The sequence below is a fragment of the Fonsecaea nubica genome (genome assembly GCF_001646965.1).
Source record: "Fonsecaea nubica strain CBS 269.64 chromosome Unknown Scaff92, whole genome shotgun sequence".
NCBI lineage: Eukaryota > Fungi > Ascomycota > Eurotiomycetes > Chaetothyriales > Herpotrichiellaceae > Fonsecaea > Fonsecaea nubica.
The window spans coordinates 111,315-126,911 of NW_019173765.1; the positions used below are offsets into that span (position 1 = coordinate 111,315).

The following is a 15,597-nucleotide window of genomic DNA, read 5'->3' on the forward strand; positions in this document are numbered from 1 at the left end:
ATATGCGACTTTCCCAGGGTATATAAAAAATGCTGGCACAGTTGCCTAATAACATTGGTGAGTCGGGTCGTTGCAAGAATCGTCGGATCGGATTCTGCATATATAGTGCAAGCGTACCAGGTGTGACAGAATTTGTTTATCAATTTTCAAACTTTGCAGAGCCAGTTAACATGCCGTCAAGACCACCATTTGAGTCACTGCCTCATCGATCTGGAGATCCCGCGTACTCTGCTTGGGGTCTATATGGAGAAGATGATCAAATTGGTGCTCTGAACATGTTGACCCCAGAAAACACCTTGGCAGCCATTCAGTCGGAGGTCAAGACTGGCATCCGCCTGTCGTTGGATCCACCTCTCGACGTGCTTGCAAAGCCTGGAGCAGGACGCAAAGGCCTGAAGCAGACATTGATCATTCGACCAGAGGGTCCGATACACGATGATGTCGTTGAGTTCAACACTCAGGTATGTACATTTCTTGCTCATTTCGATATTTGGGCGTATGGAAGCATCACACCAATGGTTTGACAAGAGATGAGATGCACAGGGAAGCTTACCCTCGGGACTATAACAGGTCGGTGCACAGTGGGATGGATTCCGACACGTAGGGTACATGAAACAGCGGAAGTTCTATAACAATGCCGATTTTGATGCCATCTCCGGTGCGAATCCGGACCCGTCACTGATCGGGATACACTGTAAGTCTGCCATAACGACTGAACATCCGCGGGGATATGTCAGGCCTGCCTCGACTGATGCTATCTTCTAGCATGGGTCCAGAACGGATCAATTGCCGGGCGAGGAGTTCTCCTAGATTACTACTCATACGCACGTTCCCAAGGCAACAACTACGAGCTCATCGGTCAGAAGGCAAACTATTCGATTTCCGTGGCCGAGCTCAAAGCATGTGCGGCCGCTCAAGGCACAGAACTGCGCCAAGGTGACATCTTGCTGGTTCGGTCCGGTCTTTGGGTCGGCTACAAGGCGCTGAGCGAGGCCGAACAGAAAGCTTGGGTCGACGAACATCCCAGCGTCTGGGTTGGTGTCGAGACTTCGAGGGAGATGGCACAATGGTTATGGAGCAGCGGGATCACTGCGTGTGCCGGTGACGCGGCGGGGTGGGAGAAATGTCCGCCCAACACAGCGCCCAAGCAAGGCTTGGAGGGACATATCCTTCATGAAATCATGCTGGGAGGATGGGGGATGCCCATCGGTAAGATTGAACGTCCATCACCATGTTCGAGAACGAGTCATGATGCTAATATCACGCAGGCGAGTTTTTTGACCTGGAAAAGCTGGCAGAGGAATGTAAACGGCAACAGCGATGGAGCTTTTTCTTTACGAGTGCTCCATTGCATATCCGTGGTGGAGTAGGTAGTCCCCCAAACACCATTGTTATCTTCTGATGAAAAATTAAGCTGGGAGGGCGGCGCTTTGTAAATTGGATGATGGACCTATGGGTTCGCAGAAACCTCCCTATCTGAAGCGATGGGTAGGTACAAAAATTACACATTAAATCAGATCACGAGTCGTGAGACTACCCAATTGTCAAAATGTCCCTCGTAAAAGTCTAGACGTATAAATGGCGAAAGTCGATATGTCGTTTTATACGACGTGGTTCTAACGGGGCTCATGCAAGATCTCATATAGCCTCGCGCCATGTCAATTTCAAACTCACCCCAGTCCTTCAGTCAGACGAATATTCTAGAAAACACAGTGTATGTTCTCTGCTCATCCTGGACTCGTTAAGCAGCAACAATGCGAAATCAGAGTACAGACCACGAGGAAATCCGGAGCCTCGGAGCACGATATGCCTTGGCCGTCGACAGCCGCAACATTGATGCGCTCGTGGGTATGTTTTTGGAGAGCAACGAGCCTGTCAATCTTCCTATATTGGATGCAGAAGACAAGTCGAAAAACAAGAACATAACCTCGCTGCGAGAATTGTTCACCAAAGCATTGAAGACCTTTGGCCCAAGTTTCCATTTTGTTGGCCAACATATCATCAATCTTGACGGCGACCAAGCGACCGGCACGGTATATTGCATCTGTACTCATTCAGTGGACCCGAATTCACGGTGGATCACCATGCAGCTGGTCTACGAAGATGTGTATATTTATCACGAGGGAAAATGGCTGTTCAAAAATCGAAACATCCATGGATTACGTGCGTACGAGGATTCTCCAAGTGTCGACTCCTCAGCCTTTCTCCCGTACGGACCATCCTATGATATACCGAATTGTTGGCCAAGCTGGAAAAAGTTCTGGGGTGATGATGTGCCAGCCTCAAAGAAATCATCGGCCCCAAGTGAGAGAGCATGAGGAGGATTCAATGTGGCACGGGCTCGAGTCACAAAGGGTCTGTAACATGGACAGACCGCCAGATTCCGGGCTTGCGCTGTACAGTAGCAAGTGCTGCTGGTGTATATATGAGCACACAGGCTCTTTGGCGACTGGCCTTCTACCTTCTGAGGCGCCTAATCTTGCATGACGAATATGTGAATTACCAAGGGATGAGTAGATCGCAGAGGAGAGAGGTCTGTAGCCGCTACATACCAATATACTCAGCAGCGAATCTTGGCCTCACCAGAATCCATTTCCGTTTCCAACCGTGAGCTGTTGCTTCTTCCAGCCTGAGCGATGCCGAGGAGCGTTCGCACGTGACTGACAAGGACGTTGTCCAGGCTGAGCGGTCGAGGGAAGGGCAAGAACTGGTCCAGAGGCCCGTAGATGCTTAAAAACTAGTCCTTGAAGGTTATGGGGGACCCTAGAAGTCGACAACTTGCCCACTAAGCGTGCAGTAAAACATAAGCATATTGTTTGAAGTGCCAAGACCCCAAATGTTTATTCTGGATTAAGTTTTGTTGCCGCTTTCTTTTAGAGTGCTTTCGGCCTGTCAGTGTTTTCTACATTGCGAAACATTCTACCGGCATCTCAACCTTGGAAATAAACATATTCTTCTGGGAATAGATTTTATAAGACCTGTGACATTCACTGTGCCCACCAGAAGCATCAGATCTGTGCATCACCCTACATACGGCTTGCTTCGACCTCTCTTGTCGCCAATCGCTCGAAAAGGAAACTAATTATAAGACCTCCGAGGTCGGAAAGAAAAATCTCTGTAACCCCCGAGTGACTCCTAATCCAATTGCCTCCACCCCGGCTTGGATACAAAAGCCTTTACAAACGAAAACAGCGTTTCAAACTCCGTCATGCTCGCAGCGGTCGGGCAGCCAGTGCCCAACACTGCCCATGCCGTCAGTGTCTCTCTGCCGTCATGGGCGGCCACAGTGGGTTACGAAGAAGGACAGGATTGGGTGGTGTCGAAAATGGAGACGGGCTATCCCAGGTTCTTCATTCATCTGACTATCCAAGAGCTCCAACGAGAGATCTTGAAGCTTTATGGCAGACCTGGGGAGAGTGTCATGCTCTTCCCGACTCTCGCCACCGCGAAAAGATGCCAGAAGTTCTTCTACGACAAGGTCGAGGGCCTGGATACGGGTTCCGTTCGAATCTTACAATTGGAACCGGTCGTTGACAAACACAGAAGCCACGAGACCGTCTTCTCTGGACTCGCATGTATTTTCTTTCCCAGTGACTACTTTAGCGTGGCGAAGCAGGTGTGGCAACACTCTGGAGACGGGATATCCAGCCGCCGCGGGGAGTTCTGTCTGAAAGCCTTAAAGGAAGGTCTACTCCAACCCGAGACTGCACGAACAAAGTCGAAAACAGACGACGTACTGTTTACCAAAGGTCCTCGGCGATACCAAAGACCCGCATCTCGAAATGGAGTGACGAATGACAGCACCAGCCCTATCGAGCCAGTCGTGAATGGGGTAGCAAACGACAGCGAAGACAAGGACTTTCCTCAATTCGTAGAGGAGCGATTCGGTCGCAATCTCAGCGTCAAACTCGCCCAGCAAGCTAAACTAGCGATTCGTCGCAGGATCAGTGGGTGTCTGATAGACGACGGAGAGCTGGATCAAGCGTTGGCCGGATCTCCTAACGACTGTAACAGCAGACAAGTTGGGCTCTCACAAGACGACGTCTACCTCTACCCTTGTGGGATGTCATCGATATTCAACACGCACCGAATTCTTCTGGCCCACGCAGAGGCAAAGGGGCAACCACCCAAGAAAAGTATTTGCTTTGGATTCCCTTACATTGACACCCTCAAAATTCTAGAGAAGTGGGGACCGGGGTGCCTCTTCTATGGCCTTGGAAGTTCAGCCTGTCTGGACGACCTGGAGCGGCGTCTCAAATCCGGTGAGCGGTTCCTGGCCCTGTTCACCGAATTCCCGAGCAATCCGCTCCTCAACTCGCCCGATCTCCAACGCATTCGCGCGTTGGCGGACACGTATGATTTCGCGGTGGTGGTCGACGAGACCGTGGGCAATTTCACCAACATTGATGTCCTCAGCCGAGCAGACGTCGTGGTTAGCAGCCTGACGAAGCTGTTTAGCGGTGACAGTAATGTCATGGGCGGCAGTGCCGTGCTGAATCCCCAGAGCAAGTTGTATGCTGAACTCAAACAAACCATGTCCCGCGAGTACGAGGACAATTATTGGGCCGAAGACGCCGTCTTCATGGAACGCAACTCGCGGGACTTCATCTCCAGAAGCGAGCGCATGAACGCGAATGCCGAGGCGATCACGACAATCCTGCAGAATAGCCCCTTGGTCAAGCAAGTCTACTATCCGAAATGCAGCCCCAGCCGGCCCAACTACGAGGCCTGTCGTACGCCGAATGGTGGCTACGGCGGCTTGCTCTCTGTGACCTTCAAAGACCCCAAGCAAGCGGTCGCGTTCTTTGACGCTCTCGAAGTTCAGAAGGGTCCGAGCTTGGGCACAAACTTCACCCTTGCATGTCCCTATACGATCCTGGCGCACTATACGGAACTGGACTGGACAGCACAGTGGGGAGTGGAGGCGGATCTTGTTCGGTTGAGTGTCGGGTTGGAATCGCCCGCAGAACTCGAGGGCAAGGTAGAACGGGCATTGAAAGCCGCAGAGGACGTGAAGGTATAGATAGGAGGACGTTTGCGAGCAAGGGGTGTATGTAGATCAAGGAGAATATCGGGCCATGGCTGTTCAACTCAGCCATCCGGCTCTTTTGGGAGGGACCAAGAGGAACGAGTCCCAGGTAGATATAATGTGGCCAGTCCAAGTGAAAGCGTTCATGCCACTCTCCTAGGAGCTACACAAGTTACTACTCGTATTTCCCTGGGGTGATACCCAGAGTCTGGCTGACTAGCTGCCCAAAGGCAAGGCTGCGCTGTGCTGCGTGCGCCCCACACTCCAGAATTCGGTCGAGGTGCCGCCCCGCGGACAGATCAACGTCATACGATTTCACGGCTTTGGTCAGGCGATTTCCCCCAAGCCCATCACCACTACCACCACCACCACCATCATCTTTACGTTTGTTTTGTTTTGCCTCTCGACACAAGTCTTTTTGCAATCCATTTAATTCCCCAAGCAAACTTCATTTCCTTGCAGGCAAGTTTGAAGTGACGACGACTTTTGTAATCTGTGGTACCCTTTTCTCTTCCCAAAAATCAACCCAACTTCGACCACCTTGACTGGGTTGGTTCATCGGCTTCTGGGTTTTTTGTGTCTCCGGTATACCTGCATGCGCCTTGGCTCTACTCTCTTCCTCTGTGCAGGCACCGCGATCCTGATTCTCGCAGTCCTGGTCCGAATCCCGGACTTTTCTAGCATCTCTCTCCGGCGAACCTCGTTCCTCTTCATCTCACATCGTCCTCCTCGAGCGGCCAAGATGGCGTGGCGCTGCTCCGGGCGCACCAACGCCGAGCTCATCCAGAACCTCTTCAACGCGGGCATCATCACGGCGCCGCGGGTGCGCGACGCCATGAAGTCGGTCGACCGCGCACACTACTGCCCGTCGTCTCCGCAGGCCGCGTACGAGGACTCGCCGCAGCCGATCGGGTACTCGGCGACCATCTCGGCGCCGCACATGCACGCCGCGGCCTGCGAATCGCTCCTACCCTTCATGCCGGAGAACCGGGGCGCCAAGGTGCTGGACATCGGCTCGGGGAGCGGGTACCTGACGCACGTGCTGGCGAACCTCGTGTGCGGGGCCGACGGCAAGGGGGACGGCAAGGTCGTGGGCATCGACCACATCAAGGGCCTGGTGGACATGTCGCGGGAGAACATGCGGCGGAGCCAGGAGGGCCGCGCCCTGCTCGAGTCCGGCCGCGTCGAGCTCGTCACGGGCGACGGCCGCAAGGGACACCCCGAGGGCGGGCCCTACGACGCCATCCACGTCGGCGCCGCCGCGAGCGAACTGCACCAGTCCCTGATCGACCAGCTGAACACGCCCGGGCGGATGTTCATCCCCGTCGAGGACGTCGACGGCTGGGGTTCCCAGTGGATCTGGGTCGTGGACAAGGACAAGGACGGCAACGTCACAAAGAAAAAGGACATGGGTGTCCGATACGTGCCCCTGACGGATGCGCCGACGGCTTGACAACCACAGAACCTGCTCGACTGGTGGCATAACCTGTGGCGGCGGAGGAGGTAGGTTTCGTCTCCAGACCTACGTATTCTATCACGACGAAAATGAGGCCCATCGCAGACGGACGATGTGTTTGCTACACACACGAACCGAAGCTTCGGACCGTGAGGGCCTTTTGTATATCGAAGCGAAAAAACACGAGTGAGATTGGCGTTGGCTCGGTACACGTAGCGGGATGCCCAAGGTGGGATGGTGGGATGATGGGATGATGGTAGGGTGGCTTAATGCTTCTGAGCACGATTCAATCCTGTGCCACAATCTGATCAATCAGGGCTGGCTCGGGTCTTATCAATAGGAAATTGACAGGTCAAATCCGTCCGCTTTCTCCTATGTCTGTTCACTACCTACATACCTAGGCAGGTATTCTCGGCCTTTTCAAGTACCTATGATAGGCTTGATGACGACTTAGAAGTATGAACCGAGCACACTCTTGTATTTCCGCCTCGGCACCCTCAGATGTCTCGTCCGTCTCAAAGAAACCCGCATTACTTGGCCTCTACCATGGGCTCCTCCGCCACATAGTGCAGATATGCCCCAAGAAGCTTCGTCCCCTCGATGTAGTTCCTCCGATCTAGCTTCTCGTTGATACTGTGCGCCGCGTCCGTGGAACTGCCCATCGGCAACAACAGGACGTTCTTCCCCGTGGCCTGCTCGAACGTGATGGTCACGGGAATCGACCCTCCTTCCCTCGTCATGTCGGGCTCCACGCCAAAGACTTCTTTGACGGCTTTGGCGGCGGCGGTGAAGTTCCAGTGCTTGGGAGAGGCGACCCACCATTTCCCGTCGTGTTGGCAGTACACATCCAGAGTGTTTTTCGAGTTGAGTTTGGCGAATTCGTCGCGGATGTACTTGAAGACGAGTTCGTTGACCTTGGAGGACTCCATGTCTGGCACGGTGCGGATGGAGAACTTGCCAATGACCTTTGCCGGGATCACCGTCTTCGCTCCAGGAGCCGAGAAGGCACCTTCGACGCCGTGGATGGAGAGTGAAGGGTATCGCCAGCGGGCCATCAGGGTGTTTTCCTTATCGGAGAAGATGGCCGTTTCGGAACCTAGAGATTCGTATAGGTTGTCCATGGTGTAGGCGATAGGTCCGTAGAGAGCTTTCTCTTCCTCGGTGAGTGGGGCGACCATTTCGTTGATGCCAGGAATGAGGATCTTTCCGCGGTTATCGACGAGTTTGCTGAGAATGAGCGTCAAATCAGTCATTGGCTCCTGAGCAGTGCCTCCGAACACTCCTGAGTGGAGGTCCTGTCCTGGACCGGAGATGGAGATGGAATAGTAGTTGCATCCGCGCAAACCGTAGGTGAGACAGGGCTTCTCCGTTCCGAGCCAGTAGTTGTCAGAGATACAGACGGCGTCGGCATCTTTGAAGAACTTCTTGGCTTCGGCGTTGATGAAGTCGTCCAGACCTTCTGAGCCGTACTCTTCCATTCCCTCGAAACAGCACAGCAGATTGACGGGGAAGTCGACGCCGGCCTTCTGGTGGGCTTCGATAGCGTTCAACCAGCCCAACACGGGTCCCTTGTCGTCAGTGCTGCCCCGCCCGTACATGCGTCCCTTGTCGTCGATGGTCAACTCGAAGGGCTTTGTAGCCCATCCGTCTTCGATAAGGGCGGGTTGTACATCATAGTGTCCGTAGACCAAGATGGTCCGCTTGTTCTTGTCATTCCCATAGCGGGCAATGATGACTGGAGGAAGGTCGAGATGTTCCTTGCCGGGTTGTTTTCCGAGCGGGCGTTGTTGAACCTCTGCACCTAGGGATTCCAGTTCGGAGGCCAGGAATTGACCCATCTATTGCTCTTTCAGCCACATTCCAGCAGTGCTGCTTCCTGTGATCACCTACTCGGACGACATCCTTTCTTCTCTCCTCGTCTGCCGACACGGAAGGGATTGCCACGGCTTTTCGCAGTCCTGTTGAAAGTGATGGTCAGTACCCCGCGGTCGTCACTGAGGTTAACAAAGGGTCCCCACGATCGATGAAGGAATCGGCAAGCTCATCCACCCTGAAACTTGTTAGCACGTTGTCAAATGTCTAGGTCTTGCGCCCTACTTCTTGAAATAAGGCTCTAGCTGTGGTGCCATCTTGTCGTCAGATATGTGGCCGTAGTAATCTCGAGTATGGGATGGAAGTCTCAGTGCACGTTTAAGCGGGTAGCGAGGTCGAGCGGCGGTGCCCAGCAAAGATGCAGTCTTGAAAAATCTCTGGAGATGTGTCGAAGAGGGACGACCTGCGCAAATCGTGTGGAGCATGTGTTGACAGGCTGAAGGCCCTTTTGCCTGCGCGGGATACAGTCACGTAGTTTAGAGTGTGATTGATAGGTTTTGGAGATCTCCGCATTGCAAAACTGGCTGAAAACTGTACAAGACTGGGACCCCTTAACAGCCGTAACTATTAATTCACAGGTAGAGAAAGCAAAAACCTCTGCACGCAGGTCCTGCTATTCCTTCATATCTATACATTGCTTTAGGCATCTCTATACCAGCGTTCCTTTCTGATCTGTCGATCCTCGCGTGCCTCTCTTCTTTTCTTGCCCCAGTTCGACTTGACAATATCCGTCACCATTTTCTGCTCTTTGCCCTTTTCTGGAGCTAACCCTTCGACGACCAGGTGTGTGAAGACCGGTGAACAATCAAACTTTTTAGATAGCCGACTGACGCTCCATTGCGTGGGATCTGTCCGCCTCAATTCCCTCATCTCTTCCAGGTCCTTCTCCGAGAGGTGGTATCGTTTCTCCGTTTGCCCCGGGATGGCTGGCAGCTGCTGAGCTGATTGTAAATGTATTTGCTGGGTTTCAGGATCTGGAAGCACTTTTCTGCGGTCATTCTTGGGCAGGAAGATGTTGGGCGTATGGTAGACATTTGGCATGCTTGGGGGAGGGTTGTAGATGATGTGGTCGTGCAGCTCTGTCTTGGAGGGTAGGAAGTCCGGATCTGGCTTGATATTGAGCCTGGATCTTGTTCGTCTGTAGGAAGATTGATGTCGGCGGAAAGAGGGTCGGAGGATCTGGGCGCAGAGCTTGTAGAATCGCGAAGATGCGTTCGATGGCATTGGAGAAAGGGTCATCGAGCGCATATTGACCAGGGGAGTTGCTCTGTGCGTTTGCAGACGTCTGAACAGATAAGACATTCACAGCCTTCTAGCTGATGTCCCCAAAGCCTGGTCTCGATGGTGTTGATGAGAATTTTGGTTGACAACTCGGGACTACCGTCGCTCAAGCACACCCTAAACAGCGCAATTGTTCTTCGGGCACTGTAGGGATATTGCGCTGCACGTCCCCAGACCTCGAAACCCTCCTGGCTAGTCGAGATGACAGCACAATTGATTGTGCTGTGCGTCGGGACGAAACAAGGCGTCAAAGATCAGCAGCTCGCGCGCAGTCAAAGTCGAGCCAGTGCAGCCACCAATGGTGGCTTGGCAGACTCGTATTAGCTCATCGGGTTGTTCCACTTGTCACAAGACACTGGGCAGTGCTGGTGATGCGAGTCCTGCGTCCCCTGGCTGGTGCCGGTGTCCCTGAAACTACAGCTGGTGCCAAAAGCGGGAGCCTAAATGCCTGAGGGGGCCTGTCTGGTGGGCACTTGGGTGGCTCCCACAGGGCTTTATTGGGCTTTTCTGGGTTGCTCTAGGCGAAGCACGCCGGTGATGTTCGAGGCTTTCGAGCCCAATTGGACACAAATCATCATGAGCTTTCCAGATGTGCCAGTGATGTGCCCTCCCCATCCTCCGAGACATGGACCAATTGTGCTAACCTTTTTATCCAAGGAACACTTGCATCCCAACCCTGGGAGTAGTGCATACCAACTACGTACTTGCCGGTCTCCTCCCAGGTTTCCTATTCTCAATAACAAAAGCAAATCGACTGCCATCCTCACCCTCACCTCCTCTCCCACCCGCACCACCACCACACATACTTTCGTTGCACAGGGCACCCTTTGTAATACTCCGAAACTCTTCCTGCCTGTTGTCCGGAAAACCACTTTCAGTACATCAGGTCAATCTGCATCCCACTCTGTATATCCTCTCTCTCCAGCGCCGGTTACACTCCCATCCTTCACTCATAAGTCTCCGTGCCGCAACTGCGTGACCTGGCGCAAGTGGTTTACGACTCCCCGGACTCAGCTCACATTTGAATACTATATTTAAGAGTTACTCTCTGGTTCCTTGTTTACAATATGTTGTGCCTCCGGCGCTCTGTCTAAACGCATGTCACATCTGTTGACGGCCTATTCTCTTTATCTTGACCTGGCAGTCTGGGACAGTCCCCAATTTGGACCACTAAATATTCGCATCACTTAACCACAACATAACGATCGGTCATCATGTCGTCCAAAGAACCATCCGTCAACGACAAAGTCAGTGCCAGTACCGAGTCAAGGGATTCGGCCGCTCCTTTGTTGAGAGATTCCTCTGCTCTACCCTCCGGAGCGCAGAATCCTGCGCCGACAGTTGAGGAAACTGCGACTAAACCGCGGAAGAGGGATTTCTGGAAGTTGGGAAAGAAGCCGGAAGAAGACAAACATCATGGAAAGGGGAAAGCTGCCGTTGTTACAAAACCCTCTTCCTCCACTGCCAGCGCCTCCGCTGGATTGAATCCGACGTCGCCCATTAGGTCTGTGGACTCGACCAGTGGTTCGGTATCGCCGCACAGAGGCTCTGTGGCTCATCCATATGGTATCCCGGGCTCGCCGGGGTACGGAGTGAGCAACTCGTCTCCGAGACCGCACTCTCCTGCATCTTCCATGATCTTTGAGCGAAATGTCCAGGAGGAAATCGCTCTTCCTGAGACGTCCCCACACTTGCCTTCCCATGTGCTCATGGAAAATCACATTGCGCCCGCTCTGGACGCATCTGCAGAGGCTATCACCAACGAAAAGCTGGACCCCGACACGGTGGAGATCGTTACTCATGTAACACATCAACCTGCTGCCGTGACGATCTCCGGTCTTGGAGCCGATCATTCTCTTGCTTCTTCGGTACAGGACGAGTTTCCTCCGTCTGCGGCGCATCGTCAAGACACGGATACTGGGTCGAATTATGGCTCCTTGGATTCCACCGATGTGCGGCGCCTGAGTTTCATCTCCTTCGCTGATGTTGTTCACGGCGAGCAGGAGCTGGGAGATCCGCGCCGAGACTCGACTCATCTATCGGGACACCCGTCCCTCGCTCCAGCTCGCTCCCCATCCCCTATTCGATCGCCCACGTCCTCGGCGGCATTTGGAACATCTCCACCCACAAGTGTGACCGCCTCCGTAAAGGGCCTTGAGACATCTCCCAACCGAGCCCCGAGGGGTGCTGGGAGCCCGCTCCCAGGACAGAGCTCACCACTGGCCGCTGGAAACGAAATCAACGTTGAAACAATGCGACAAGCCCTCCGGAGAACCGGGAGCGGAGACATGAGCCATTTCCGCAGCCCACCCGCCAGCGCAGTTGGCAACGATGATGGAACATATGAGCGACCCTTCAGATGAGTATATGCGACAATGAGATGACGAGCAAGCAAGCATGAGGTGACATGATCTACGCGGGCGCATATCATGGAGGAAGTTATACATGTCGAGAAGGAGTATGCGGATACCTGCGACAGGTAATATGTCTTTTTCTTGCACGCTGACCTTCTCCAGGGAGGCGTCTTTCATTTCTTTAGGACACTAGATACCACATTTTGCTGAATGATTATGAATTCCTGCCGCCTGCAAGAAGGACAAAATTCTCGAGTGTCGGCCCACGCTTCATTTCCGGATCTCTGTGTTCATTATGCTGGTGTTTGGTGCGCACTGACAGACCAGAACACAGCAGTGCCGTGTTGGCCCTATAACATTGAGCGTCGATGGTTCTGATCCATGATCTAAGCACGGCAGCGTCGTACGCTAAACTGTCACTGAGAATTCAGAAGCATGATACGCTGTGTCACCAAAAAAAATCCACTGGGATTAGGTCTAGTATCTGTGTTGACCTCTCGGACCATCGGTCCTTGTCGATGTGTTGGCCTCTGAAACCCCCAGCGCCACAGTTCACAACACCGAAACGACGGACAACACGAGATTTCCTGGAAATGACCGCGGCCTGAAGCAGCATGACACCTCAAGGATTGGTGCGAACCCGAGTCATATATCACCACGTCCGCCGGTGTCGAGGGCTGGTCTAAGATCTGAGAGAACCGCATCAGCAGCCCTCAATATCCCCTCCAACCTGGATGCCACATCATCCAGGACTTCCTCTGGAGCTGTGAGAAGAGCTTCGGTGATCCTGCAACGTATAGTTAGCGGAATCTGCCAGAAAGGCGCGGATCAACTGCAAGCATACGCCTCCTCGTCCACAAAGGTTCCAATCTGGGCAAGATCCCAATCTTGGTTGAGATCCTCGGTGCCCGCTGCTGAGCCCGTATTCTGGGGAAGCATATGTTGATGATCCACCTCTTCTTCGGCCATCAGGGAAGTATCTTCTGTCACGTAATCGACAGTATCATTTCCGGACCTCCTTTGACGAGGGATATCCACGTGCTCACTATCGAGTAGAGGGTCTTTCGTGGAATCATGTGTGACGCGTCCAGTGTGGACTGTTGTGCTTGCCCTTGACGATGGAACAGCCCTTTCGGCAGGTTCTGTGCAGCCGGTGTGTGATAGCTTTGGCCTCTTCACACCTGTTGGACCTTCCTCTGGGCATGAGGAGCTTGGTCGACGTTTCTGGCTCTTCCCAGACGGCTTGTGGAGTGGCAACTCTGGTTCGTTGGTGTGGAAGACGCTAACATCTGTTGAGAAGGATGGACTTGGATCCATATTTGCGAGCGATTGGTGGAGTGGTTTCAGAAGATACGTGCCCGCAAGACAGCGAGATGGAATACCTCTGAGAGAGACAATTGTCCTGCCTTCTTACGAGGGGAAGGGTGCTATCGGACTACTTATATTCTTCTACGTCTAAGGTCGAGCCTCACCTGGCACAGCTCTCGAATTGCCATTTTCGGACTCGAGTCAAGCTTGCAGGACAACTTTTGATTAAGCATCACTCGTTCCAGGTAACATCTTGAGTGCTGCCCAAGCCACAGAGCCGACCACCTGGTGACTTTCGGTCCCTCACAACGACTTTTGGCCTGCAGATCATTGGAACAACGCCACACGCCAAAAGGAACGAGGGGGGGGTAGACCAAGACGTCTGTCTAACCTGGGTAACCATGTGTGCATAGGCGCCCGGTCGTCCATTCCCCGACGTATCCCTACTAATCAGGACTAGCGTGGATGACTAGACGGCAACACGGTCTTCTGTTGTCGGTAATTAGTGGCTAGCTCTCTCGTCACACTTGCCCGATCAAGGTGATCTACGATTTCTTACCTGAGAACGAGGCACTTAGTACGAGTGATTCGCGAACTAGAGCCTCCAAGAGCCTCCAAGAGCCTCCTCGTACTTTAGCTCCTTCCCCCTCAAGCGCCCCTCAGGGACTCGCATCTAACGAGTCAGAATTCGGGCGCTGGAAACCAAGTATCTAGCAAGCAGGCAGCCTTGCCAGCCAAAGCTTAAGCGAACCACTTGGAACTGCCGCCTCATTCCGTGCTCATCCATCCAATCTCTATGACCAGGGCACATCCACGACCCAAGCAAAACATGGCCAGAACATCATGAACAGCCACCGATGACCCTGCCGCGCACGCATTCTCGCTAGAACAGACCGGAAAACCAGGATTGTCAGAAGGGTTTTCAGAAGCCGACCCGACCCGACCAGACCAGATACCAACCAGAAGGGAGAATTTCCAGGTCGCCACAGAGTGACGGAGCCTGAATCACCACGGCTCATCCAAACCCCCTAACAGAAAAAAGAGGAAAGGGAGGAACGAGCAAAAGGAGAGGATGGCAGTCCAATCGACTCTCTCCACGATTCCTTCACCCCGGACCGTCATGGTCGAAACCCTCTTAAACCCCCTTCTCACGGGGGCACTACTCTTCTACCTCGAGCGCAACCCATCACTTGTCCAGAATCTGCCCTGGCCGCCACCGACCATGTCCGTGACACTTCTCCCCTTCCAACTCCCTTGGGGACTCCCCAACAGTGTCCAACTCCGGGCGACGCCGCCGCTCCGGTCACTGAAATTCCTCTTCGCGCTCGGGCTGGCCGTGCACGCGAACCGGTTCCTCAGCCGCTTGGCTCTGAATTACTGGCACCTTCGTAAGCAGGGTGACGCGTGGAATTTTCAGGCGCCGGGCAAAGAGACCATCCTAATCACGGGCGGGTGTTCCGGTTTCGGGAGGGAGATGGTCAAGATGTTCGCCGCGCAGACACAGGCCAACATAGTCGTGCTGGATGTGCAGGACTTGCCGGACGACTTGAAGGACAGTAAGTATACCAACCCACCAACCCACCCACCCTTCTCAAGGTATTCTAGCTCTGGAGCAGGCAGAGCAGAGCTATAAAAAAACCCCTATCTCTACACGTCACAGTATCCCCCCCGTCTCTGGCCCCCTACTGACCCTCGACAACCCCTTTCGTGATATAGCTCCCCGGCTGTCCTACTACCAGGCCGACCTGACCTCTCCGTCCTCCATCACCGAGGCCGTGGAACTCATTTGCTCCCGGGGAACCACGCCGACGGTGCTCATCAACAACGCGGGCATCGCACGGGCGCACACGATCCTCGACACGGACGAGGCGTGGCTCGAGAAGATCTTCCGCGTGAATCTGCTCAGTCACTTTACGCTGATCCGCCTGCTATTGCCGCGAATGATGGCCCAGCGCAAGGGGCATATTGTGTCGATTGCCAGTGTAAGCTTTGCCTTCTTTCCCCCCCCCCCCCCTTTTACTCACCTTCACACTACCCATCACATCCTCTTATCAGCATGCATATGCCAAATACCAGATACCAAATATCCCGCCCTCTCAAACCTCAAACCTCTACCCCTTTCTGCCCCTGAACGGAAAAGCGAAAGGAAAAAAAGGTCATGAAATCCTCAATGGACGTACAGAATCTATCACAAACCCCATCTATATCACAAGATTCCTGTTCTTCTTTTTTGTCCCTTGCTAGTCAATGACCTCTTAACCCCCCTTCCTCTCCCCCCCCCCCCCCCCAAAAAACAG

At 53.5% G+C, this 15,597-nt stretch overlaps 8 protein-coding genes across 8 annotated transcripts; 5 read left to right on the forward strand and 3 right to left on the reverse strand.

Moving 5' to 3' along the window:
• Nucleotides 1-170: 170 nt before the first annotated feature.
• AYO20_09691 (hypothetical protein) lies at nt 171-2,318 on the forward strand (the record flags this gene model as incomplete). Its single annotated transcript, XM_022647960.1, has 5 exons — nt 171-461; nt 571-694; nt 766-1,209; nt 1,269-1,304; nt 1,774-2,318. The coding sequence occupies 5 exons, from the start codon at nt 171-173 to the stop codon at nt 2,316-2,318; spliced, it is 1,440 nt and encodes a 479-aa protein (XP_022496105.1).
• An 890-nt stretch (nt 2,319-3,208) lies between these two features.
• Nucleotides 3,209-5,023, forward strand: AYO20_09692 (hypothetical protein; the record flags this gene model as incomplete). The annotated part of the gene is made up of 1 exon (XM_022647961.1): nt 3,209-5,023. One exon carries the CDS (start codon nt 3,209-3,211, stop codon nt 5,021-5,023), a length of 1,815 nt encoding a protein of 604 aa, XP_022496106.1.
• A 748-nt stretch (nt 5,024-5,771) lies between these two features.
• On the forward strand, nt 5,772-6,482 carry AYO20_09693 (hypothetical protein; the record flags this gene model as incomplete). The annotated part of the gene is made up of 1 exon (XM_022647962.1): nt 5,772-6,482. One exon carries the CDS (start codon nt 5,772-5,774, stop codon nt 6,480-6,482), a length of 711 nt encoding a protein of 236 aa, XP_022496107.1.
• Nucleotides 6,483-7,015: 533 nt separating this feature from the next.
• Nucleotides 7,016-8,614, reverse strand: AYO20_09694 (hypothetical protein; the record flags this gene model as incomplete). Its single annotated transcript, XM_022647963.1, has 4 exons — nt 7,016-8,323; nt 8,376-8,443; nt 8,504-8,535; nt 8,583-8,614. The coding sequence occupies 4 exons, from the start codon at nt 8,612-8,614 to the stop codon at nt 7,016-7,018; spliced, it is 1,440 nt and encodes a 479-aa protein (XP_022496108.1).
• Nucleotides 8,615-8,996: 382 nt separating this feature from the next.
• On the reverse strand, nt 8,997-9,605 carry AYO20_09695 (hypothetical protein; the record flags this gene model as incomplete). The annotated part of the gene is made up of 1 exon (XM_022647964.1): nt 8,997-9,605. The coding sequence occupies one exon, from the start codon at nt 9,603-9,605 to the stop codon at nt 8,997-8,999; it is 609 nt and encodes a 202-aa protein (XP_022496109.1).
• Nucleotides 9,606-10,852: 1,247 nt separating this feature from the next.
• AYO20_09696 (hypothetical protein) lies at nt 10,853-12,001 on the forward strand (the record flags this gene model as incomplete). Its single annotated transcript, XM_022647965.1, has 1 exon — nt 10,853-12,001. One exon carries the CDS (start codon nt 10,853-10,855, stop codon nt 11,999-12,001), a length of 1,149 nt encoding a protein of 382 aa, XP_022496110.1.
• A 636-nt stretch (nt 12,002-12,637) lies between these two features.
• On the reverse strand, nt 12,638-13,309 carry AYO20_09697 (hypothetical protein; the record flags this gene model as incomplete). Its single annotated transcript, XM_022647966.1, has 2 exons — nt 12,638-12,779; nt 12,837-13,309. The coding sequence occupies 2 exons, from the start codon at nt 13,307-13,309 to the stop codon at nt 12,638-12,640; spliced, it is 615 nt and encodes a 204-aa protein (XP_022496111.1).
• A 1,111-nt stretch (nt 13,310-14,420) lies between these two features.
• On the forward strand, nt 14,421-15,462 carry AYO20_09698 (hypothetical protein; the record flags this gene model as incomplete). Its single annotated transcript, XM_022647967.1, has 2 exons — nt 14,421-14,856; nt 15,017-15,462. 2 exons carry the CDS (start codon nt 14,421-14,423, stop codon nt 15,460-15,462), a joined length of 882 nt encoding a protein of 293 aa, XP_022496112.1.
• Between the last annotated feature and the right edge of the window lie 135 nt (nt 15,463-15,597).